This window comes from Panicum hallii, chromosome 9 (assembly GCF_002211085.1).
Source record: "Panicum hallii strain FIL2 chromosome 9, PHallii_v3.1, whole genome shotgun sequence".
Taxonomy (NCBI): Eukaryota; Viridiplantae; Streptophyta; class Magnoliopsida; order Poales; family Poaceae; genus Panicum; species Panicum hallii.
The window spans coordinates 9,231,427-9,255,139 of NC_038050.1; the positions used below are offsets into that span (position 1 = coordinate 9,231,427).

Genomic DNA, 23,713 nt, shown 5'->3' on the forward strand with positions numbered 1-23,713 from the left:
TGAGTTCTTTGGTGTACTGCAAAATTGACTTCTCTTTTGAAAATTCAAAATTAACTTCAAAGGCAGACATAGTATACCTCAAAAAGAAACTGCATTCCTGCGACGGATGATCATCATAGGGCAATCATCCAATCTCCACTGACCATTGGGCAGCGTCGCAGCGAGGACGAGAAACTCTTCCATTTCGTCGCTTCCCCGGGGCACGTGTTCCTCCCAGATCCCACGTAACCCTCCCGCCCAGCACGTGCCCAGCCCTCGATAGGAATCGCACCTACCTCTGCGTGCGCTATCCGAGCCCCAGTCACTCGGAACTCGCCACGTTCCCGTCGCTGGCGAGCCTGGCCCTCAACTCGCCGGCGGGGCGACTCCGGCGGGACGACCCACCCTGACTGATACGAGGGACCCGCTTAGACGGAGCCCACGTGTCAACAGTCCGGGCCCCGCCGGCCAGAGTGCCGTACTTCGCTTCGTGCGCACCGCCCATATCCCACAACAGCGGACTAGAACCGTCCAGGCTCGCGGAATGCAATGCGGTTTTCTGCCACCTTCTCGGTCCCGCCGTTTGCCCCCGAGGGGAGCTCCTGCGCCCGGTCCACAGTCTGTGGACCTCGCGGCGGCCGCACGCGTCTGCCGACAGCGTCTCACGGGTCCGTGCACCGGGTCCATGTGCGATCTCCGTTTCGCTCACGCCGTCTGCGTGGCCGAGACACTTGGAGGCGCAGGCCCCCGGGAGGGCCGTTATTTCTGCCGTCCCCACCCGTCCGTCCGTTCCAATCCATTCCCCAATTCAGCAGCAGCAGCAGCACGAGCGCCTTTGTGAATTCCGACAGCGAGAGCGGGAAGAGGAAACTCGAAACCCGGCGAGCGGCATGGCTACCGGCGAGGAGCACGTGGCTGCGGCGGCAGCGGCGGAGCAGACGCCGGAGAAGAAGGAGGCCGGCGTAACCGAGCTCCCCGCGCCCTCCGGCTGGACGAAGAAGGTTCGCCCTTGCTGGCCGCTCGGCTTGGCCCCCTTCCAATTTCCTCTGCGTCCTCTCTGCTCGCCGCTTGCTTCGGGCTCCGAGGTCGCGCTCTCGTGGGCTGCGGGGGCGTGTAAACGCGCGGATCCGGTGGTGTCGGGCTCGGTCTCTTCGAATTTCGCCGCGGTTTCCCTGTACGAGCGGTTGGGGTCGGGTCGTCGGGTTCTTAGGGTTTCCGAGCTCGATTGAAGCTTGATTCGTGCCGTTCGTGGGGCGTCTGTTGCTTTATGGAGTCTAGGATGCGGGCTCGGTTAAAAGGAGCTCAATTTTGAGCTCGTTCGCGGTGACTTACGATTAGGTCGCTACATTCGCGCCTGACACATGTGCAAGTATTGTAGACTACAGCTTTATTAGCTCGCCCTGTTGCAGCTTTGGTCTGCCTACTCCACTCGATTTTTTTTCATTAGGGCACCCAGTTTTTAGATGTATTAGGGCCTCCATTGGATCCTTTTTAACCAATTTTCAGCTGCAAGGTCTTGTTGTGACCTTGATGTCGTTGGTCTGTTTCTGGTCGATCAAGTCCTGAACGTGGTAGGCTATCTGTATAGGTTATTTTAAAGGTCACGAGAGCATCCATCAGCTCTTATTGGGTTCGTACAGATGAGTACAGGTGGTGCCTAGCATGGTTCATTCTCATGGTGAAAACCATTTTATCTTGGGTTGAGTCTGTCCTGGAAGTCCATTTGAGGTCCTTGCTTCATGGAATTTTAACTACGTGCCATCCTAAACAAGTTGCCGGACACAGCCAGTCTCCCTCTTGCTCCATGGGTGGTTTGATTGGGTGTTTCAAATTCAGTAATGTCTGTATCATGTGACAATTTGTGGAAATCTGCGCCCAATCCTTTCCTTTTTAACTCCCTGCTCGGTTGCTAAACATTCATGATTTGGTATGAAGTATAACTGAGCTCGAGGCAGGAAATTCAAGCTTTTAAATCAATGTCTTTCGTAAAGAAGCACCAAAACAAAGTTTGTCGGTTTGCCCTTTTCCCCAGAGAATGTGCGTGGCACTTATTTCATCATGAGAAGGGGAAAAGGGTACAAACACGAGTCCTGGAAATAAAGGCCCCACCTCCATATTGACTTTCTGGAAAGTGGTAAACAGCTACCAGTTATTCTAGCTACCTGGTAATAACTTGTAGCATTCTAGATTTGGTGAGATTGTGGATTTACTGAGCTTGTGAGGTTTACATATATGACTGATTGCTTCCATTGTCGTTTTTTCTATCGTGATTTGGTTTTTGGATTGCTGAGTTTTAATTAATGATTGGGTTGGACTGGTCTGCATTAATGTTTTGGAGTCCATTTGTTGTAGTTAGATGCTATACAAGATGCCATGATGTTCATGTCCAAAACTTTTTTGCTGCGTTGACTTGCATCAGACATGTCGCGCGGCAGTTTGGCTAGTGTGTGTAGCCTGCGGTGCCCCAGCTGAGACACAATAGCTTAAGGGTGAAGCGGGAAGAGGAGCATGCCATGGCAGCATAGCTCTCCTTGATGATACTGAGATTATCAGAGAGACAAGGTGGAGGCAGGCTATCCATTTTGTTACTCACTGGTGAAAGGGTGGGCGCCAGGAGGGATTTATGGGGTGACAGAGCTGTAGCGTGTTGTTGAAGAACATGGTGAGGAAAGAAGGACTGGTGGTGGTTAAGTGCTTTAGTTCATGGAGTCCTGGAGGGATTTCGGACAACCACACGTCCACACAAAGGAGGAGGTGAGCTGGATGGGCCAGCAAAATGCAGTCCATCTTATCCTTAGTTCGTTTTCTTTTTAGCTTTTCATTACTGGAAACAATATGCTCCTTGTGGATCTTTATGCACAACATATTAAAGAAGAGGTAGAGATCTACTCTTAAAAAATGTTACATGCATACATATTTTGATGTACATAAAGTATCATTATTATTATTATATGAATCCCTTATTTTAAAAATAATGCGTGAGAGGATCTCTTTCGTTGGCAAGGAAAAAACTAAGATGATCCTACTTTCTGGAGTTTGCTGAATTGAAGAACCATTCCCGAGTCGAACACCGACACCTGCATCTGTGTCCCTTACGAATTCATCTGGTCCATAGCAGCATCCTGACTAATTTAGGCTTCTTTTATCTTGATTTTGGCTCATTTGGTTCTGTTGTGTAACTTTTTCTTCTTGCTTGGATTGTTTTAGCTAATCTGTGTGGAGGTTTGGTGTGTGCTTGTTAGCCTGGGGCCACTGAACATGTTCTTTATTTCATTTAACATCTACTTGTTTTTTATCTTCCATATCTCTGCAATCTGGGTCCTTCATTTGGTTTCTGTCTTGCTGATTTTATCCAACTAAGAGTACAGAAGATTAACTCCCAGGAATATCACAACACATAATTGTCAAATTATCTACCATGAAGTTAAATACGATCCTTTCAATATTTATTAGATAGATAGTAATGGCCTAAATGGTTGGTCCTGGCATATGGAGAATTCAGATTGCCAAGGAACATATTAGCTCGCTGATCTGAATTATTAGAATACTAAACATTATTTTTTTCAATGGATCAATACAGTGCCCTGGCATCGATGATGATTCTCTTTCACATTTGGGATGATTTACATTGTGGGACAAGTATCATATGGGCTTAATCTTTTTTTAAAGGTTGTTTAAAAAGGTCATCGTGTGATGTGTTGATCTTGTTGTTCTCTATTTATAGATTGACTAACAATGTTTCAAGTGTAATTGTTAATTCTGTCCCAATTATGACCAGGAGCCCTCTCCTGTAGACAAAATTGTTGAAGCTAAGAGCTCACTAATATAGATAGAAACTGGATGAGAATATTTATCATATCTTTTTGAACAAGGGTAGTATTACACACAGTTGTTTCATTTTCTTTTTCTTTTTTAAAAGAAAGATTGAAAAACTGTTAAGAGCATGGCTGGGTGTTCTAGATATAATTTCTTCCCCTTTCAGACAAGTGATTCCTACAAATGAGAATTTTGAATTTGCAGTTCCAGTTGAAAATTAGCCTTGCATCGCTTTATGCATTTTTTTTTGTATTGCCCTTTTCATATCTGATACTTCCTGTAGTTTGTGGAACCCAGCTTTTTATTATATCCTTTATATTCATATTAATAGTTGCATTATGTCCCCTCACTAAAGAAAATGGATCTCAAATGGAATTCATTAACGTTGCAATTTCTGTCATCCAAGTATTAGGAGAACTTGATGTGTGACAGCAAATTATTGGGAAAACTCATGTGAAGAACTGAAGATCAAATCTATTCTTTCCTCTTTTTGAGAGTTGATCTATTCTGAATTTATGTGGGACTTTGCTGGGTTCAATCATTTTTTTAGCTGTGTTGTTGGGCATTGTTTCTCAGTTTAATATACTTGTTTTTTGGCTAGCTCTTTGTACAATGTTCGTATCATGTAACGAATCAATACTGGTGGAATTGCCTCACATATTAGATCTGGAACACTACCTGGAAAGCAGCTAAAATTAGAGTTCAGATTCACTCCATGTTTGTGAGTAGTTTCTTTGGATATTTGTAGTGCTAACTTCTGCCTGTGACATTTCAGCTTGCCCCAATTAGAGGCGGAAAGTTTGAGGTTATTTTTGTTTCCCCAACTGGTGAGGAGATCAAGAGCAAGAGACAGCTGACCCAGTACCTGAAAGCTCATCCTGGAGGCCCTGCATCTTCGGAGTTTGATTGGGGAACCAGTAGGCATCTAGATCTCATCATTTGTTAATAATTTCCACTTAGTTATGTTTTTGTCTTTTTCATAACTTTGGTACTAGTAGGACCCCAATATTCAAGCTGTTGCTGCTCCCTCTAAAAAGCTTGTAAGCAGGTGATACTCCCAGACGGTCAGCACGCTTAAGTGAGAAGGTCAAGCCAACCGAGAGCCCAGAAGGTGAGAAGACCCCTAAACGCGGAAGATCAAGCTCTAAGAGGGGCAAAAAGGAGAAAAAAGAAGATGCAGAGGATGCCAATGAAACTGTAGACCGTGGCACTTTGGAAGGCACTGATGTGGAGATGAAGGATGCTGAAAACACTGTAGAAGAGAATAAAGAGGAGGTCCCCAGTGCAGATGTTGCAGATAAGACTGAAGGAGGTGAAGAGAAGAAAGAGGAGGCCTCTGGTGCAGATGCCCCAGAGAAGACTGAACAAGGCGCCAAAGGCCAAGAGCAGGCTAACAATGTCGCTACCCCAGAATCAGAGAACAAATCAGATGCAAAACCAGCTGAATCTAAAGTAGCTCCACCGGCACCTGTAGTAGAGGAAGAGAAGAAAGAGGCGAAAACCGAGAACACCCTGGCAGCTGAACCTGCGGTGCCTCCAGCAGCTGAATCCGCGGTGCCTCTGGCAGCATCTTCAGAGGGAGAGAAGAAAGAGGATGGTGGCGTGATAGAACCCGTGGCACCACCTGTGGCTGAAACAAAGGCAGATGCTCCTCCAGCAGAGGCAGCAAAGGAGGCTGAGAATTCGGGCCAGGCGAATGTCGCCCCCCAAGAACCCTCGGCAGCGAACTGCGACAGCAAGGGGCAGATCCAACCAGGCGCCTCCGCTGTGAGGTGCACATAAAGGTTGCTCGGTCTGAGATGGGATGCGTCGCCGTGTGTTTAGGACATTATCTCGCATTTGCTTTGAGATTTGTAATCGTACTTAACCTGACACCGCTGCGCAGCACTAGGCTGCCCAGTATGTAGTTTTCCTTCCCTTCTGATGGCGGCGGTGCCGCTGCTGGGGGCAGTAGGCTGGCCTATGCCGCCTCGGTCTCCCGCAGCCACCGTAAGCTCTGTACTACCTGTGTAACTCGTTAGCGTGCACGAACATTGATCCCTGGAGAGGGCCGGAGGACGTGTAGGCCTCCGCCCGTGTTGTAACGTGACGTTATATGTGCTGTTATGCCTTGTGTTTATGAACTTATTATGATCCATAAATAAAGCCGTAGGCGCGGCAGGTCATTTGCCTGACCACCTTCGGGCGCCGAATTATCCTATTTGTTGCTGCCCGTATTGAGACTATGGACTGCTCAAAAGTGTGCAGAGCCTGCTGTTCGGAACGAGCTTTCGTTTCGTATGATCAGATCAGATGTTTGCAGTAAGTAGAGGGATACGCAATTGCAGTTCAGCAAATCGTAGTCAAATGTTTTTTTTGGGTTTTTTAACCTGGTTTTGGTGCTGGAATCTAGATCGACTAGTGTTGTTTGTGTGCTGTCCTAGGTAGCCGTTGCTCCCTCCCATCTACCCCCCCTGTTTCCTTTGAAAACGGCGAGAGCATTTCCCCTGACAAATCCGCCCCTTCCTTCCTCCTAGCCGTTGCGGGGCACCCAACAGCGCACGCACCCTTGGCGTCCGCGCCCACACTCCAATAATTAACAGAGGGGAAACAAAGAAACTGAAACCGTTGTCGCGGCATCCTAAGCTGAGCAATCAATCCGCCCTCCTCTTCCCCCCTCCAATTCCACAGGATCGAGCGGCGATTGCTAGTGCCGATCTCATCAGTATCACACACGGTGAGAGTGAGTGAAGTGAGGGAAGGAGGGACGGAGGTGAGGAGGAATGGGAGGGCTCAGATCGAGGATCCTCAGGACCTTGCAGTCCTTCCCCAACGCCGCCGCGCAGTCCAATATCCTCCTCGCGCTCCCTCCTGGTGCCGGCCCCTCGCGGGATCCGTCGGCGGCGTCGTGCGGCCACCTCCAGGAACCGGCGCCGCAGGAGCAGGTGCCGGCAGATGAAGCAGGGGCAGCTGCGCACGAGGTGCCCGGCGGCGGTGGCGATGACGACGGCGACAAGGAGAACGTCTCGCCGGGGGTCACCCCGCGCAAGGCCAAGAAGATGAAGTTCAGCTCGGACCACCACGACGTGAGCGCAGCGGGTCCTGGGGAGCCCGCCGGCGCCGGCTGCTACCGCCGGCCGGACCTCGCCTCGGTGACGCTCTTCGACCCGGACCTGCTCGCGGCATTCCGCCGCGCCGTCGACGCCTACGTGCAGGCCCTCCAGGTGTCCAAACGCCGCGACGACATCGACGATGGCGACGAGGGTGACGGCGTGCCGGGCGGCGGCGAAGGAGGAGGGGGAGAGGCAGCGGGCGTCGCGGACCCCCTGGAGGCGTTCGAGCAGCGGTGCCCGCCAGGTGGCGAGCGCGTGGTGGTGCTCTACACGACGTCGCTCCGCGGCGTGCGCAAGACGTTCGAGGACTGCGCCCGCGTGCGCCGCCTGCTCGAGGGCCTCCGCGTCGCCTTCCTGGAGCGCGACGTCTCCATGCACGCGCCCTACCGGGAGGAGCTCCGGGCTCTGCTCTGCGGCGCCGCCGCCGCCGATCAAGCCCCCGCCTTCCCCGTGCCTCCGCGGCTGTTCGTCGACGGGCGGTACCTCGGCGGCGCCGACGAGGTGGTGGCGCTGCACGAGCGCTCCCAGCTCCGGCCCGTGCTCCGGCGCGCGCCACGGCGCGGCGCGGGGGACGGCCCGTGCGCGGTCTGCGGCGGCGCCTGGTTCGTGGTGTGCGGCGGGTGCAGCGGCAGTCATTGGCTCCATGACGCCGCCGGCGCCACCGCCACTGCCGCCGCCGGCCGCGTGCCGTGCTCCGCGTGCAACGAGAACGGCCTCGTGCCCTGCCCTCTCTGCAGCTAGCCCGAGAGCTGGTATGTGCAGCGACCTGATTTGGGAGGCATTCTATCGATTATTTTGTCATGTGTGTACTTTGTCGCGTGGTGGTGCGACTATACAATCCAATTAAAATCATGTGTAATTCTAGCTCCCTTTACCAAATTGAGCGAGAAAATTAGTGGATCCCAATTCCGGTGGTTGCTCTTGCTGCCGGGGTTTTGAAGGGGTAAATTTTGCAGAGCAAGAAGTTTTCTCTGTCCATCCTCCAAATTGAACAGACCCATCTATTTAGTCCGAGTTGGCAACTGATACTGTCGAAACGTAAGGTTCTGTTGCTGTCCTGAATTCACCCGCTTGTGCTGCTGCACAAATATGTGAATATGTCGTCTTCCGTTCAGGCAAATCTTGACAGTGATACTGTGACATTGTACTACACAGTTTAGTTTCATTTTTGTCCAATGACTAATGAGTGGTGACAACGCGTCAGCTTGAGTGAATCTATAGCACCATTATCAGAGAGGCGCTTGGCACCTGAACCTGAAAAGGTGCTCGAATCTCGGCTAGACAGATCAAGCAACACAGGTCGTCGAAGCTCAAGCCAGTTCTGTGTCAACTAGCATGGCAAAGTTGAAATGTTTTTTTTAAAGAAGAAAAGTTGAAAGTGTGAGTTCATAATGAAAACAGAAATATAGTAGTTGCCTGCTAAATTGAGCACAACTGTGCCCTTAAAAACATTATAAACAATTTGGCGGGAAAAACATTATAAACGCCTTGAAAAAAATTAGCTCTGCGAGTTTGTAGTTTTGTTTCTCCCAAAAATTGAGAACCCCGAAGCCTTCGTACATAATCGCCTTCAAACAAAATTAGCACTGCGAGTTTGCCACAATGCAAGCAAATGAAGAACGAGCAATGTAGGTTGGTCGAAGGAACAGGATGACTACACCGCGGCGATGATTGCTCGGGGTGGTGGCATTGGCGCACACTCCGGCAGAGATGTTGTGGCTTCTCGGGTTGAGATTCTCAAGACAAACAGAATGAAGGCAAGGACAGAAACACCGAGTAAAATTCATCTCAGGATGGATTCAACGATGCTACTTACTGAATCACAATGTTCACAAACAGTACATAAGCCATAGAGGATCTGTTAGTACTAAGCACTTCTGAACACATGTACCTGAAATTACAACAGCAGCAGCTCCATGCATCTGAAAGTTAACTGCAGGAGTGCCATAGATATGTAGTACAGTAGTAGGGCCGTAGGGGACATGCATTAGAAGTTATCCTTGTATCCAAAGAATTCTAAAGTTACACACACTGCAGCTTTCGTCTCTTCGCACAAGCCGCAGGAACCATCAGCAGCTTCTTCTTCCCGAGCAATGCCGATGCCACCTCATCTTTCCTTGGAAGCTCCAGTGGGTCCACCTTGGCAAACCACATGTGCTCGAGCGCGGCGTCCGCCGTGAGCCGCTCGTCGGGGTTGCACGTGAGGAGGCCGTTGAGGACCTCGAATCCTTCCTTGGACAGCGTCGCCTCAGGGAACAGCTCGCGCAGATAGTTGTTCTGATGCACGTCCAGTTCCGGCAGCAAGGTGGTGGCGAAAGCCGTGGAGGAGAACACCGGCCATGTCTTGTCGTCTGGCACACCGAGCACGTCGAAGATGGCGCAGAGCTGCCCGTCCTCGTAGCAGCCCTGGAACAGCGGCCTCCCGCTGATGATCTCCGCCATGACGCATCCCAGGGACCAGGCGTCGACCGCCGCGCCGTAGACGGGCATGTCCAGCAGCATCTCGGGCGCCTTGTAGAAGAGCGTGCCCGCCTGCTCGTACGGCGGCGCGTCGGACATGGACATGGCGAGCCCGAAGTCGCAGATCTTGACGGCGCTGTGATCGCCGGCGACGAGGATATTCTGGGGCTTAATATCGCGGTGGATGATGCGGCTGCCGTGCATCTTCTTGGCGGCCGTCAGCAGCTGCCACATGACGGTGCGCACCGTGCCCTCCGGGAGCTTCGGGTCGCGGCGGCGCTGGTGGAGGTAGTCGTGGAGGCTCGGTCCGCCGGCGCACTCCATGACGAGGCAGAGGCGCGACGTGGCCGGGTCGCGGACGACGCCGTGGAAGCCGACGATGTACGGGCTGTCGCCGCATGCCTCGTGGAAGCTCGCCTCGCGCATCGGGTCCTCCGCGAGGCCGCCGTCGGCGTCGGCCAGGGTGAGGCGCTTGATGGCGACGGCCTGGCCCGTGACGCGGTGGCGCGCCTTGACGACCGCGCCGAAGCTGCCCTCGCCGAGGCGGGACAGCTCCTCGTAGTGCTCGGTGCTGCCCACGGAGACGCGCCTCCTCTTGCGGCTCGCTCCTGCGGCGGAGGCGCGGGCGGCGGGGCGCTCCATATCTCGATCTCGGCTGCGGGATCGTTGGAAGTGAGATGAGATGCGTTGGTGCTCGGGCATGGCGTTGCCCAGCTATTTATGCACGCTGCGAGGCGGCGGGGGTCGGAATGCCGGAATCATTGCTATTGGCGGACAGCAACGAACTCAGGTCGGAAGCGGTTCAGTGAGAGTCGCGGAAAACACGGGACGGAAACAAACAAAGGAACGCTCTGCGTGAAACTGAAGCAATCTACAAAAATTCATGAAGCAAATCAATTGGTACTGGGCTCTTGTGGGGCATCTGAAGTTAGCATCTTTATTATGCAGGAGCGCCAAAAATTTGCAGGAGCGCCAAAAATCCGTCTGCACAGTTTCTGCTTCATGTTTATGTTCTACCCAGGTGTACTTTAGCTTTTCCCAACATCTATGGGCGATTCGGCGTTCATGTCTGTTAAGCCACTAAAGCCAGTGTATTCATACGAGTATCCTGAGATCGTCAAGAGTGTTCGCTTGCCAGCAGCTACCACCAACATTCAGAGACGACGTATTCTGAATTAAAAGTAACTATGAAGAAAAAACCAGAGCAAAAATCCAATTCAGGAGTGGATTGAATCAGTAGCGGAGGACCAGCATGGCAAGGTATGGCCATTGCCATACCTTGTTTTTTGATAAATACACTCATTTTTATTTATCTACCTTATCTTTTTTATACTTTAATGGATAATATGTGCTCAAATTTGTTGCCCGCCATACCTCAAATTTAATTCGTCCTCCGCTACTGGATTGAATAATGCACCTTGCTACATCACAGTAATCACAACACTCCAGAAATCATTACAGGGTCTATTAGTATGAACAGACTAATCTTTACATGCATCCAACGATCAGACATCTGTGGCTCTCAAAATCACACACACTGCAGAGTGCAGCTGCTGCCTCTTCAGCGAATCCGGTGGAGTGATCAGCAACTCGTTGGACAACGCCGCCGATGACACGTCTTCTTTCCTCCACTGTTCCAGTGCGTCGACCTTGGCAAACCATGGGTATTTGAACGCGGCGGCTGCCGTGAGCTGCCTGTCGAGGTTGCAGACTTGCAGTTGAGAAGGCCGTTGAGGGAACAGCTCGCACAAGTGGTTGCCATGATGCACGCCCAGTTCCTGGCAGCACTTCGATGGCAAACAGCGTGGACGAGAACCACGGCCACCGTCAGCACTCAGCATCTGCCACATGACGGCCGCGGCGCCGGTGGCGACGGTAGCCGTGGAGGATCGGGCCGTCGATGCAGTCCAAGACGAGGCCGAGGTCCGCGGTGGCCGGGTCGCGGACGAGGCAGTGAAAGCCGATGATGAACGGTGGCCCCCGCACTGCTCGTGCAGCAGCTCCTCCTCGACGCTGCAGTTGCCAGTAGAGTTGAGGCGCTTGATGCCTACGCTAGGGGACAGCCACCGCGTCGCCGCCGTCTTGCGGTGGCATGGGCGGGCACTGCGGCAGCGGCCACAGCCCGCCCCGGCAGAGCGGGCACGTCCGGCGGGCCCGGAGCCAGCCGTCGACACCGCACTCCGCGTGGAAGAAGTGCCCGCACGCCGGCACCACCCGCACCAGCTCGTCGCCCTCGGCGTACTCTGACAGACAGATGGCGCAGCGGTCCGCCTTCCCCTCCGGCGCTGGCGCGCCAGCCATCCCGGCCGCCACCCGCTAGACGTCGCCGTCGTGCACCGCGGCGCCGCCCCAGGCGGCTGCGACTATGACCGCGACGATAAGCGCCTCCACGAGGGCCGCCGCCGCGATCTGGAGCGCGAGCACGGCGCCGGCGCTCATGCCTCCTCCTCGTCTCTGGAACCGGGTGTGGAGCGGCTTGATTAGTGTATATCTTTCTCGGCGCGCTGCGTTCCTGCCTGGAGCTCAAGGTAACAGCAACACCGTGCTATATAAACCAAGCTCCAACTCCAAGACACCGTACGCAGGAAAAAATCAAATGCAAGTAGCTGCAAGCCTTTGCGCTTTCTGGAAAGAGAAACCAAGAAAGAGGCGCGTTAGGTGGAGCTGTTCGTAGAACTCTTGTTTGGAGGATTTTCTTTCTTTCTCAAAACGTGCATGATTGGAACGTGCATTTGCATTGTTAATCTCCGCTTCCTCCATTTTTTATTCCATGGATTAGCTCGAAAAAGATGCAGTGCCGGGAGAAGAAACCAGCAGGCAGCAGCACTGCAACTGCAACTGCAACAGCTCGAGAGGAAGGAGAACCTTGGCGGCTGGTTCCGTGCGTGGCCCTGAGCTCTGTATTCTTTCAGGGTTACGCCGGGTCATGTCCGCGATCACGTTCTCCACATTTGGCTGATCTGCGCGCGAGATTCAGGGCAGAGCCGGCGGCGCCCGCCAAATGATGAGGCACTGATGGATGCTTCCGGTCTTAACCTAATTCAAGTGCGAGCTCTGTTGTGCTCTGCTTATCTGTCATCGTCTCATCGAGGATAGTTTCACTTGGCGCGGCTTGCAAATCCTTGTTGCAAATCCAGGGAATTTTTGCAATTGCAGTGAAGCTTGTGACCTTCGCTTTAGTACAAACTAGCAAGGTGGCCCGCGCTTATAGCGCGGGTAGCTAGTTTTTTATATTTTTTTATTTTACTTTAATTGAAGAGATGTATTTGATATTTTATTTACCTTTAGTTCGCTCTCGTAGAATACTACCCGCAGCTTTCTGTGTATCGACATTCATATTAATCATCAATTTTTAATTTGCTTTATTTCATATCACGTTGGTATATTTTAATACTTTAATTTGCAATATCTAAATTTGAGGATTGATTTGAATATGGGTCACCTTAAATATGGGTGCATATTATAGCACGTAATATCTAAGTTTGATGATTAATAGTAATATAGGATCACCTTGAATACGCATTTATCTTTTTTCAATTTTTTATATGTAGTTATTAAATATATTTATATATATGTTAGTGATGTTGTCGAAGCTGAAGCCTACAGCTTGTAACTTAGATGTTAAACTTTGATTTATGCCTTGCGATAATTTGATTATTATTTAGCGAAAGGATCTCTAGCGTAGTTGTTCTAGTTGTTACCTCATCTGAGTAGCATCCATTAGACTTACATCTGGCTTCTCATAGGAGTAAATTAAAAATAGGCATGGATTAAATAAAAAGTTATATTAAAAAAAAGTTGGGGCCTCCATAAAAAATATTTTGTTTATTTATTTTCACCTATATATATGCTATATTATTATATATTATTTTTTATTGGGCCCAATCCATTGATATTTTTTTCACACTTTGGTTAATGTATATTTTTAGTTTTTTGAGCATCTAACTACAAAAATTAGCTCACTTCAGAGTTGTGTCATCTTGGCGATGGATAGTTTCGGACATATCTTTGTTGTTGTCTCTAACTCTTTTTCTTCATTCTATTTTCTCCATCTATTTTTGCCAATTTCTCCCTCTGTCATTTTCTTCGTTCACACATTTGAAATCGATTAGTGTGATTTGTGTCTGATGCACCGAGAAGTTTCCTGCGGAGTTCGACTCCGCTACCGAGTTTAGATTGTCCGTCAGAGCTTGCGATATTTTTCTAAGTGAAGACGAACACACATTTAAAATCGATTAGTGTGTTTCGCGTCCGATGCACCTAATGGAGAAGTTCACTGTGGATTCGACTCAGTTTCTGAGTTTAGACCGTGCGTTAGAGCTTGTTTTTTTTCTAAGCAAAGAGGAGCAGCGGCAGTGGTGGTTGGAATTATTTATTGTGTATCATAGGCTATCGACTTAATAAGCTAGGTAATGCTTCAATTGGCACGGTGCTGATGCCTTTCTTGGCATCTTTAAGAAGGGTTAATATTATTTGTAAAATATCTTAGGGAGAAGCAGCGTATTTATTCTAATTGTATGTAAAGTGTTTGTTTGTTTGCCGTAGAACATTTTTCTTAAATGACTACTTAGCGCTAGCCATATATCTCAGGTTTTCATTGTTGTACTTTAATGTACTACTCTGTTAAATCTGATATGTAAGTTTTAGTTGTTGCATAACATATACAACACTAATTGGATGCCTTGCTGTTATATTTTTGTAACAATGTCTGATTATACATTCCCGTTTACGAAAGTTATATGTTTGAGATGATATTTTACAGGAGGACTATGTAGACAGTAATCTAAATATGTAGAGCATATATCTCTCTCTTTGAAGACAATGTTTTATGCCTTATTTTCTTGACTAGTCCCTTTCCATGTACACATTATGGAATATGGAATATTTTAATACATGTGGTAAACCAAGCCCGATTCTTTTGTCATGCGGTAGCTTTAGCCTAAATTGGATATTGACTCTTTTTTATTAGTTTAGATCATTGCATCTTCATTGAATTTGACATGAACTATTCTAATTAGTTTACCCTAAAAAAATTAAGCTTGCTCTACTGCCGAAACTTGGCGCGCTGTGCGTTGCTGGGAAGTTGGTTTCCCCTGCATATGATTCTGTATTGCCAAGCTCGTCGGGTTCTTCAAGTCTGTAGCTCAAGATGATTGAACGAATGCTGCTGCAAAATAATACTAATTGCTATGCCTGCGACAGTCTCGCTTGTTCACGAACGCATGCAATTAACTGATATCCGAAGTGCTAATTGCTGAATACATGGACATGATTTGCTTACTAAACATTGCTTTTGAATTCCGGCACATGTATTCCCATAACACTAATTGCTAATTATATTGTTGAATACATGAGCATGAGTTGCTAAGTGCTAATTTGGCCGAATGCTACACGATTCAGTGAGTTGAGTATCATGTTGCTATACGATTCAGTGAGTTGAGTATGCTGTACTCCCTCAGCCCCAACAAAGAATGCAATTGTAGCTATGTATCTAGCCTCATTGCCGTCCAGATGCGTAGTCAGAATTGCATTCTTTGTTGGGATAGAGTAGTAGTGGATTATTCGATGTGCTGAGAGCCTCGAGCATGACCATTGGTTTTCCACAAAAATCTTATTTGGCGAACATTCGTTGCAATCGTTGCCAGCGGACGTCGTCACACGCGGCGTGAGGCCGATGCTCAATACTCGAGGGAGAGGAGGGTGGGGATGAAGGCGGCCGCGGCGGGAGGTGGGCGGAACGGTCAGCGGCGATTCACCGCCTAGTGGTGGAGGCCGGTGGGGATGGGGGTGGAGGAAGGATTAGGAATATGGATTTAGGGTTTTCGGGTTTGGAGGTTCCATAACCCGCGGATTTAGAAGGGATGGCTGCCGCCGGCGGTGGTTGGGGGTTGTAGGCGGCGAGGTTAGCTGCGACGACGCTGCCGGCCGGGTGGTGGATGACCCCCGGTGGGGGTGAGCGATGGTAGCAGTTAGCTCGGAAGGGTAGGCTGGTACGACGCGGTGGTGAGTTGCCCCCGCCGGCCGCGGGCGGCGGTGCGTGGAGGCCGGCGGCAGAAGGGGCAGCGGGCGGCACGGGATGGAGCCGGCTGCTAGAGACGCGGGGAAGAAGTAGATAAAAAGAAGAAAGAAAAAGACCAGTGTCCTGCTGTAGTCGCTGCTACAGGTAGCGGGAACGCTCGTCCAGCATCAGCCCTCGGTTTTCAATCACCATCGCTTAACTGTCTTTATCACCTCCTCGTATCGTCGACAAACCATGGTGAATTGGTGATTGGTTTTGGCTTGATTTGCATATGAAGTACCGCAGCCAACGTCTCACGTGAGTGCAGTCCACTCTTGTACGCTTGTACGGAAGAATTTGATTAACAATTTAGCTTTCTATTTTTGATATATTGTTTTTTGTATTTTAAATTTTAAATTTTGTACATGTATTGTTGTTAGTCATAGTTGACATGGATTGTTTGGATAAATCTAGACTTTTAGATCTTCATAAATTCTGACGGTGTAAATTCTTCTTTACGTGGGAATTTCTAAGGATAAATGTAGACCTTTAGATCTTTATAAAATCCGATGGTGTCAATACTTCTTTTTTTAAAATTAATGTGAAAATTTTTAGATCCCTTTAGTGAACGTTGTGGCTTTTTTTAACACTTTCTTATTAATTATTAATATAATAGATAGATTGGCAACTTCAAGTACTGTACAACGTGCACTAAACAACGTGCACAATGAAAGAATTAGCATGGTTGTGATAGATTAGAGCTTTGTTGCTCACAACAAAAACGACGCGGGATTAGTACTAGAAAAATCTAATACTCCGTCAACTACCGGAAGGAGCAGGTGTACTACCTCCATCCCAAGTTACAATTTATTTTATCTTTTTTAATATATATATATATTTTCTATGCACCTAGATATATATACTTATGTCTAGATATATAGAAAAATTATGTAAATTTGGAACGGAGTGAGTACTAAATAGCCTGGTTATGTATTAAACTGTTTTTCAAAGAAAAATATCGACTATGGCTTTCAAGGAATCGTAAGAAGAAAATGTAGGTGACCAAGTCCACACGTAGATTACCAGACTGTGTTCTCAGAACTGATTACTCATTGTTTGTATGGTCTTATGGAGGAACAACTTGGTCTAATCATCAGTTAATGTGGCTATCAGTTATAAAGAGTAACCGTCCATTCCTAAAAAAATTGATTAGCCATTTTTCTCGCAAATTGCCCATTGCCACAGTACTAAAAGAAGGGGGCGGATTGCTTATAATCTCAGGCCTCCCACCCATCCGCAAATTGTATCCTTGTGGCATTCAAGGAAAGGAAAACGCAACTAGAAATGGTCCACTTTTCAGCCAGATAGGAACGCATGTCCAGCGCATCAGTCATAGTTTAAAGATGAAAACTCGGTCTAATCTGCCCCCCTTTGACATCACGTCATCATGTAGTCAACTCTTACTCGTAAAATTTTCTCCCTGCGTGTAATGTGACGCGCAATTTTACAGGAGTGATCATGATATCAGTTTTGTTAGGAAAAACCACACATTGCCCTGTTTGTCGGACTTCCACCTGGCCATGGCTCCGGCTCCGGCTCCGGCTTCTCTGAAGAAGCCCTACCAGGGGCCGTTTTGCCCTTTTTAGTGAAAAACGGAGCAGCTGGAGAGCCCCGAGCCTAGCCAAACGGGCTCATAATCGACACAAGTAATTTCTGCATTGCAAAATGTCCATTGATCACTGCCATAGTCCAATACTCTGACGAGAATCTCCAACGACAAAAGAACACCACCAGAAAATTTATCAGTGACAAGGCTTACGTAGATTCTCCTTTTAACGGAAAGCCGTACATGGATTTTTTTTAAAGGAAAATGCTTAAATACACTTTGGCACAAAATTTCGAAGTGCGCCATTTCACTGTCTCTGTCTCCTCTGCAGAAATCCTACCAGCCGATCAAAATTCACCCATTACTGCCAGCCCACCGTGGCGCCGCCATCGGCGGGCACTCCGGCCACGGCAGCGGCCGCAGCACGGCGCGGCAGTACGGGCACGTCCCGCGCGTCCGGAGCCACCCGTCGACGCCGCACTCCGCGTGGAAGAAGTGCCCGCACGCCGGCACCACCCGCACCAGCTCGTCGCCCCCGGCGTACTCCGACAGGCAGAGGGCGCAGGACGGCGGCGCCTCGTCCTTCCCCTCCGCCGACGGCGAAGACGACGCTCTCCTGCCCTTCATGGCCGCCCTCGCCTGGTCGTACGTCACGAGCGTGTCGGCCCCGAGCGCGCTCTCGACGTCGTGCACCGCGGGGGCGCGCCCCGCGCCGGCCGCCGGGTCGCGGCAGGCGCCGGAGGAGGCCACGACGATGACGACGATGAGCACCACCAGGCCGGCCACCACCGCGATCTCCAGCGCGAAGGCCGCGTTAGGGGTCATGCTGCTTGCTGGGCGGTGCCACGACAAGTGCTCATCTTTCTTATATATACAGGTTAAGTTCATTGACAAGTGTTTATTTTAGCCTCGGAGAGTCCAGAGACAGAAACAGAGAAAGAGAGGTCAAGAGGTTGGTTGTTGGTAGAAAGTTTCAGAGGATTCCCTGCTTCTTCATCCCTGACAGTGCCATGCCTTGAGGTAGTAGGTGCACAATCGTACTCCGTTACTATATAAAAACAAACTTTTTGAGGGCATTGCTAGCAGAAAAGGCCTCTTGTTTGGACTCCTTTCTTCAAGTTTTTAAGGTTTCTGAACACGTGCTCACTTTCCTGATCAGTTGACCCCTCAAGGAAAACAGGCCTGGCACCAAGGCGAGAAGCCCCCAACGGTTTGGCCGGTAGCAGCCTCGGCCGGCGACTCGGTTCGGTGGCACGCGGCTACGGCGGACGCCAGACCGCGACGTGTGCTGACGGGATCGCCGGGCGGTTCCACGCGCCTGGGCTAGCAAGTCGTCAGCAGCAATCCGAGTTGCCTCCGTCGCCTCGTCGGGAGCTTGATTGCTTGGGAAATTACACTTCGGAACAGACAGAGGGCGACGCGTCGGTTAGTAATAATAAGGTTCTCTGGTTACTAATCAGAACGTGAATGATTAAAAGGGTAATAGTATTGTTAATTTGGCTCCCTCCATTTTGATTCCATGGATGAGCTTGGTACTAGACCTGAGCAATATTGGCCATATCCGGCCTAACAATAATCTAGACCGAGCTTGGCCTTGATTGGCCTGACAATTACTTATCTTCATACTAAAAATATGGACACCGCTGCCCAAATTTGCATAGTCTGGCAGAGTTATTGGATGGGTCTAGGCATTGATTTTAGTCCAGGAATGAGTTAGCTTTTTGTCGCTAACGAGTCTGGGCCGGTCCGCAAAGTGCTCGAGTCTACTTCGTACACATCGCAGGCAGTTGAAATTCCAAAAAAGAAAAACGCCAGCAGGCAGCAGCACCTGTACAAGGGAGGAGAGGAAGGAGAACCTTCCGGTTGAGCTCTGTGCATCCTGTAGTCTTCGGGTCAAGCCGCGTCCCACGATCACGTTCTCCCCATTTTGGCTAATCGGCGCACGAGCGCTCCAAGTATGTTAATCTAGTTCGAGTCGGAACCCGCGTCCGTCGAATGGTGAGGCAACGATAGATGTTTCAAGTCTTATAATCTATGCCAGGTCCGAGCTCTGTTTACTCAATTATTGTTGTCAGCAATGATCGAGTCTACAAGATCAATAGTCGGACGTTGGTAATGTTTATGTTTTTTTTTTCTTCTAACACGTCTCGTTATGAAACAACAATATTTTAGTACAGATTGGCAACTTCTAATACTGTCCAATCTCCGTTGCTGTAAAAAAAATAGGAAAAAAAATCTAATTTACACCTCTAAACTATTATAAAAACCCTTGGTCATGCTGCAGCTTTCTCAACCTCTCCTCTTTCCTTCTTCTCACGACTCCTGACAGCACTAAATACGAACTTCACGTGCATTTGTGTCATTGTGTGTTCTTGCGGCTTCCAAGTAGTCGCTCGTAAGGCAATTGTAACAAGAAATGGGTCAAGTCCGCGCGTAGAAGAGAGAGGCTACCAACTGCGATTCCGTGTCCCGCGCCAGCAGACTAGTCGTTGTTTACAGAAGAACGGGTACCCTAGGTTCAGTACCCTGCTCACTTAAACATCACGCCATTACTCAGCCAGTTATTCAGCTCAACTGCAAATGGTTTTCCCTTTGTAAATCGTAAAAGGTAATGTGAAATTTCATACAAGTGATCACGAAGTAAGCCCGTTGAGCGGAAGATGTATGTTGAGCGGATGGTGAAGTAAACTGATCAAGAATCCTAGCAGGCAATCAAGACTCAGCAGTGGGAGCAGGGGCTGATTCGCCCACGCCCACTACAGAGGGCCGACCGTGGCGCGCGGCCCGCTCGCTCGCGGCGGCATCGGGGCGCACTCCGGCCTCGGCAGCGGCCATGGCGCGGCGCGGCAGTACGGGCACGTCCCGCCCTTCCGGAGCCACCCGTCGACGCCGCACTCCGCGTGGAAGAAGTGCCCGCACGCCGGCAGCACCCGCACGAGCTCGCCGCCCCCGGCGTAGTCGGACAGGCAGATGGCGCAGCTCTCGCCCACCGTCCCGCCGCCGCTCCCTTTCCCGGCCCCCGCCGCCTTCGCCTGGTCGTACGTCACGAGCGTGCCTGCCCCGAGGGCGCGCTCGACGTCGTGCACCGCGGCGGCGCGCGCGCGCCCCGCGCCGGCGGCAGGCTCGCGGCAGGCGCCCGAGGAGGCTACGACGATGGCGACGATGAGCACCACCAAGGCCGCCACCACGGCGATCTCCAACGCGAAGGCGGCGTCGGGGGTCATGCCGCTCGATCGGTGGGGCGGTGCCGCCGCGAACGGCAAGTAGCTGTCTTGCTCGTCGTTCTTGCAGCTGCTGCCTGCTGCTATATAAACACACACGAGCTAACTAAGCTCAATGGCAAGTGTTTGTTTTTAGGTAGCTTCCATGCCAAGTCATCAGCAGGGGATGAGTCGATGAGAGAGAAGTGAAGAGAGGGGTGGATTGTTCCTAGAAAGTTTCAGAGGATTTCCTGCTGTATTCATCCATTCCTTAAGCTAGAGGTAGCAGGTAGCAGGTGAGCAATTGTCTTACGTTAAAACTTTTTGGGGGCAATTCAACGAAAAGGGACTTTCGCTTCGACCCCCTTTCCCCCGATGTTTTAGGTTTTCTAGAACGCGCGTCCTTACTTCCCCGGCCAGTTGACGCCTCGAGGAAAACAGCCTGATGGAGACGAAGCCCCCAGCTGGGTTTGGCCGCTAGCGATCTCGGTCGGTGACACGGTGGCACGCGGCGGCGGCAGACACCAGACCGCGACTTGTCCTGGCAGCATCGCCGATTCCATTCGCCAAGTCGTCAGCAGCGATCCGAGTTGCCCTCGTCGGTTGGAGCTTGATTCCTTAAGAAATTCCACCCGCAATTCCTCACAGGCAACAGCTGCATGGTTTCTGTTGCGTTTGATTTTGGCCAATCAACGTCAGTGTGGTCAGGAGGGAATCGCCAACGACGGCAGGCGGGAAAGGCCGCCGCGAGCTCAAACGTCAGCCGGCCGGCGAGCGACGAGCCGGCTGATGGAACGGTCCCCTCCCCTGAACACATCGCGGTCTCGGCCTCCCGCGAAGAAGAGGGTTCAGACTTCAGAGCAGAGAGGGCGACGCGTTGGACCGATCGTTGTGCCAGAACGACTTGCAGTTGCCGAGAAAAACACTTGCCAACATCTGCCGCCCCTCAACCAAGAACAGAGGCTCTCCGCCGACCCTCTCGCCACCTACGGCAGCCTTGGCGCGCCCAAAGCTCTACGCCAACGGTACTGAACTCACCCTGCAGTTACTGCATGGAGGACTCACCCAGCTAGACTGCCTGCTCAGCATCTCATCATGTATCTATCAGCACTTAGCAGGGTGCAATATTACCTATCTGCAATGAATATTGTTGGCTGCAACTGCATATTTGCCCTTTGGCCACTGCCATAATCCAATATAGAGTGCAAGAATCGACACAAAAAGAATGAGAAAAAATTTAACAGCAATCAACAAGGCTTGCTTAAATCTTGACGCAAAGAGAGAATTTTCACCTCTGAAATAACGTGCGCAAGAATCCTCTGCAAAATCCCAGCAGCTAATCAACAATGGTAAGTGGGCCTAATGTGCAAGCAGATTGACCCATTATGGCGACGGAGCTCGCACCGTGGCCGTTGCCGCGCGCTCGCGGCGGCAACGGCGGGCACTCTGGTTTCGGCAGCGGCCTGACGCCACCGCGGCAGAGCGGGCACGTCCCGCGCTTCCGGAGCCAGCCGTCGACGCCGCACTCCGCGTGGAAGAAGTGCCCGCACGCCGGCACCACCCGCACGAGCTCGTCCGCCGCGGCGTACTCCGACAGGCAGAGCGCGCAGCGCTCTTTCTCCTCCGCCGACGGCAGCCGCGGTACCCTCGCCTGCTCGTACGTCACTAGCGTGTCGGCCCCGAGCGCCAGCTCGACGTCGTGCACCGCGGCGTCGCGACCCGCGGCGCAGGCGCCCGCGGAGGCGGCGACGATGGCCACGATCAGCACCGCCAGGGCGACCACCGCGGCGACCTCGGCCGCGGTCGCGGCGTCGAGGCCCATGCTTTTGCTATGGAGTAAGCTCTCCGGTCTCGGCACGCGAGGCGTCCTGGCTTCCTTGCTACGCTCTCGGGTCTCGGCTTTCTCGCTGGCTGGCTGCCGCTCTGCTATGGAGCAAGCTCGTTTCACGAGTGCGAAGCGGCAGGTGGCGTTGCTCCTCGAAAGTTTCAGCGGCTTTCCTCCTTTCTTCCAGGGCGCGACTGTTTTAAGTCAGAAATCGGGCAATCAAAAGGGCTAGCTCCGTTCGCTACCTTTCCCTTGTTTCTTGATTTCCACACGGCACCGCCGGCCGGAGGAGAACCTTCCCAATCCCGCCGCTCGGCTTCTAGAACGCGTCCGACCTGCCGGCATTTTGCATTGCGCGGTCGTTTGGCTCGCGATCATCTAGCTTTTTTCATTCTCTCCATGTCCAAATCCACCGTCTCCCTTGTTCTTGTCAGTGTCACAGAAATTCAGAGTCTTCCTGGCAAATGCAGGCAGAATGCGCGTGGTCGACTGAGATCCCTGGTGACTGAGATTCGAGACGGGTCAAGACGAAGTCCGGTTTGCCCTGGCCGCTGGGATCTTTTCCAACTCCGAGTATATTGGCCAGTGTGATGTTGAGAACTGATGGGCACGGCTCGCCGCCTGGCGATCTTGCGTGCGGCCTGCGCCGTACTTTCATCGACGAAACGCAAGTTCAGAATCGAAACGGACGAACCTCGGTTTCTTGGGCACTTTCACCTGCATCTCCTACGACAACGACGGCCGCAGCTTCTCGACTAATCTTATGCGCTGTTACTGATTAATCAACCTAAAAAGATCAATATTGTTACGTTACGACAGTGACTGCTGCTGCAGCTTCTCGATTAATTTGATGCGCTGGAAAAGATGCTATTAATCTGACCAACATCATTACCTTTTCCTAGTGCTATTATCAAGAGATATGCAACTAAAATGCACCGTCGGAAGCGCAAGTCAGTGTCGCATAACGACCTACAGGAACATTCAGAAAATCACTGCCACGGCTAACAACTTAACAAGCCAGCGGGTGCGGTTACCACTCGTCAACAACCGCTCCAGTGCCTGCCTCTCCGAAGCAACACGGCGGTTCGGCTTCTCTCTTCTTCGCGCGCCGCGGGCCGTGGCACCCATTGGCAGAGCGGTTCCCGTCTTCCGTCGCTCGCTCGTGCTCGGCCCATTCGTGCAGCCATCGGCGATGAGGATGGGGACGCTGCTCGGCGCGGCCCTGGCCACGCTCCTGGCCGCCTTCCTCCTCGCGGCGGCCGCCGAGGACCACGTCGTCGGGGGCGCGGCGTGGCGCATCCCGACGAGCCCCGGGCTGTACCGCGCCTGGGCGGACAACAGGACCACCTACGTCGGCGACAGCCTCGGTAAGTTCTTCCCCAGCCGTGCGCCCGTGCCTGTCAACAACCAGGACATCGCGAGTGACTCCGCGCCGGCGCGCCCAGTGTTCAGGTTCGAGACGGGGTTCTACGACGTGGTGCAGGTGGGGCGGAGGGAGTTCGACGAGTGCACCGCCGACGACCCCTATCAGCTCTACCGCACCGGGCCCGCCGTCATCCACCTCGACTCCAAGGGCGTGCGCTACTACGTGTGCACCGTCGGCAACTACTGCTCCCTCGGCGTCAAGATGTACGTCGTCGTCGAGCCACGCTAGCCTGCTCGTTCCCTCGTCTCTTCTTTGTCTGCCATGACTATTGTCGCTTGTGATTGTAATTAGCCTGCCGTCAACCTGGCAGA

At 51.3% G+C, this 23,713-nt stretch overlaps 7 protein-coding genes across 8 annotated transcripts; 3 read left to right on the forward strand and 4 right to left on the reverse strand.

The window, feature by feature from the left end:
* Positions 1-766: 766 nt before the first annotated feature.
* LOC112874421 (methyl-CpG-binding domain-containing protein 11-like) lies at positions 767-5,995 on the forward strand. Of its 2 annotated transcripts, none has more exons than XM_025937733.1 (3): positions 767-980; positions 4,571-4,712; positions 4,844-5,995. In XM_025937733.1, the coding sequence occupies exons 1-3, from the start codon at positions 870-872 to the stop codon at positions 5,575-5,577; spliced, it is 987 nt and encodes a 328-aa protein (XP_025793518.1). In that variant the 5' UTR covers positions 767-869; the 3' UTR covers positions 5,578-5,995. The 2 variants fall into 2 exon arrangements, with proteins under 2 accessions (XP_025793518.1, XP_025793519.1); XM_025937734.1 differs by lacking the exon at positions 767-980 and adding an exon at positions 1,041-2,733.
* Positions 5,996-6,250: 255 nt separating this feature from the next.
* Positions 6,251-7,991, forward strand: LOC112877719. Its single transcript, XM_025942075.1, has one exon. It carries the CDS (start codon positions 6,558-6,560, stop codon positions 7,626-7,628), a length of 1,071 nt encoding a protein of 356 aa, XP_025797860.1. The 5' UTR covers positions 6,251-6,557; the 3' UTR covers positions 7,629-7,991.
* Positions 7,992-8,909: 918 nt separating this feature from the next.
* Positions 8,910-9,989, reverse strand: LOC112872722 (putative cyclin-dependent kinase F-2). Its single transcript, XM_025935789.1, has one exon. The coding sequence runs from the start codon at positions 9,987-9,989 to the stop codon at positions 8,910-8,912; it is 1,080 nt and encodes a 359-aa protein (XP_025791574.1).
* Positions 9,990-17,305: 7,316 nt separating this feature from the next.
* LOC112872723 (RING-H2 finger protein ATL67-like) lies at positions 17,306-17,776 on the reverse strand. The gene has a single exon (XM_025935790.1). It carries the CDS (start codon positions 17,774-17,776, stop codon positions 17,306-17,308), a length of 471 nt encoding a protein of 156 aa, XP_025791575.1.
* A 1,555-nt stretch (positions 17,777-19,331) lies between these two features.
* LOC112874872 (RING-H2 finger protein ATL70-like) lies at positions 19,332-20,362 on the reverse strand. Its single transcript, XM_025938435.1, has one exon. It carries the CDS (start codon positions 20,173-20,175, stop codon positions 19,708-19,710), a length of 468 nt encoding a protein of 155 aa, XP_025794220.1. The 5' UTR covers positions 20,176-20,362; the 3' UTR covers positions 19,332-19,707.
* Positions 20,363-21,485: 1,123 nt separating this feature from the next.
* On the reverse strand, positions 21,486-22,022 carry LOC112874873 (putative RING-H2 finger protein ATL69). The gene has a single exon (XM_025938437.1). It carries the CDS (start codon positions 21,971-21,973, stop codon positions 21,488-21,490), a length of 486 nt encoding a protein of 161 aa, XP_025794222.1. The 5' UTR covers positions 21,974-22,022; the 3' UTR covers positions 21,486-21,487.
* A 1,146-nt stretch (positions 22,023-23,168) lies between these two features.
* Positions 23,169-23,640, forward strand: LOC112872724 (umecyanin-like). The gene is made up of 2 exons (XM_025935791.1): positions 23,169-23,343; positions 23,422-23,640. The coding sequence occupies exons 1-2, from the start codon at positions 23,169-23,171 to the stop codon at positions 23,628-23,630; spliced, it is 384 nt and encodes a 127-aa protein (XP_025791576.1). The 3' UTR covers positions 23,631-23,640.
* Positions 23,641-23,713: the final 73 nt, after the last annotated feature.

Bases quoted from the DNA above. Each gene is read 5' to 3' on its own strand.
- LOC112874421 (XM_025937733.1), top strand. From the start codon at position 870: ATGGCTACCGGCGAGGAGCACGTGGCTGCGGCGGCAGCGGCGGAGCAG. The intron at 981-4,570 runs GTTCGCCCTTGC...GTGACATTTCAG, and splicing joins CCTCCGGCTGGACGAAGAAG to CTTGCCCCAATTAGAGGCGG. The intron at 4,713-4,843 runs GTAGGCATCTAG...GCTTGTAAGCAG, and splicing joins GGAGTTTGATTGGGGAACCA to GTGATACTCCCAGACGGTCA.
- LOC112877719 (XM_025942075.1), top strand. From the start codon at position 6,558: ATGGGAGGGCTCAGATCGAGGATCCTCAGGACCTTGCAGTCCTTCCCC.
- LOC112872722 (XM_025935789.1), bottom strand. From the start codon at position 9,989: ATGGAGCGCCCCGCCGCCCGCGCCTCCGCCGCAGGAGCGAGCCGCAAG.
- LOC112872723 (XM_025935790.1), bottom strand. From the start codon at position 17,776: ATGACCCCTAACGCGGCCTTCGCGCTGGAGATCGCGGTGGTGGCCGGC.
- LOC112874872 (XM_025938435.1), bottom strand. From the start codon at position 20,175: ATGACCCCCGACGCCGCCTTCGCGTTGGAGATCGCCGTGGTGGCGGCC.
- LOC112874873 (XM_025938437.1), bottom strand. From the start codon at position 21,973: ATGGGCCTCGACGCCGCGACCGCGGCCGAGGTCGCCGCGGTGGTCGCC.
- LOC112872724 (XM_025935791.1), top strand. From the start codon at position 23,169: ATGAGGATGGGGACGCTGCTCGGCGCGGCCCTGGCCACGCTCCTGGCC. The intron at 23,344-23,421 runs GTAAGTTCTTCC...CGGCGCGCCCAG, and splicing joins CTACGTCGGCGACAGCCTCG to TGTTCAGGTTCGAGACGGGG.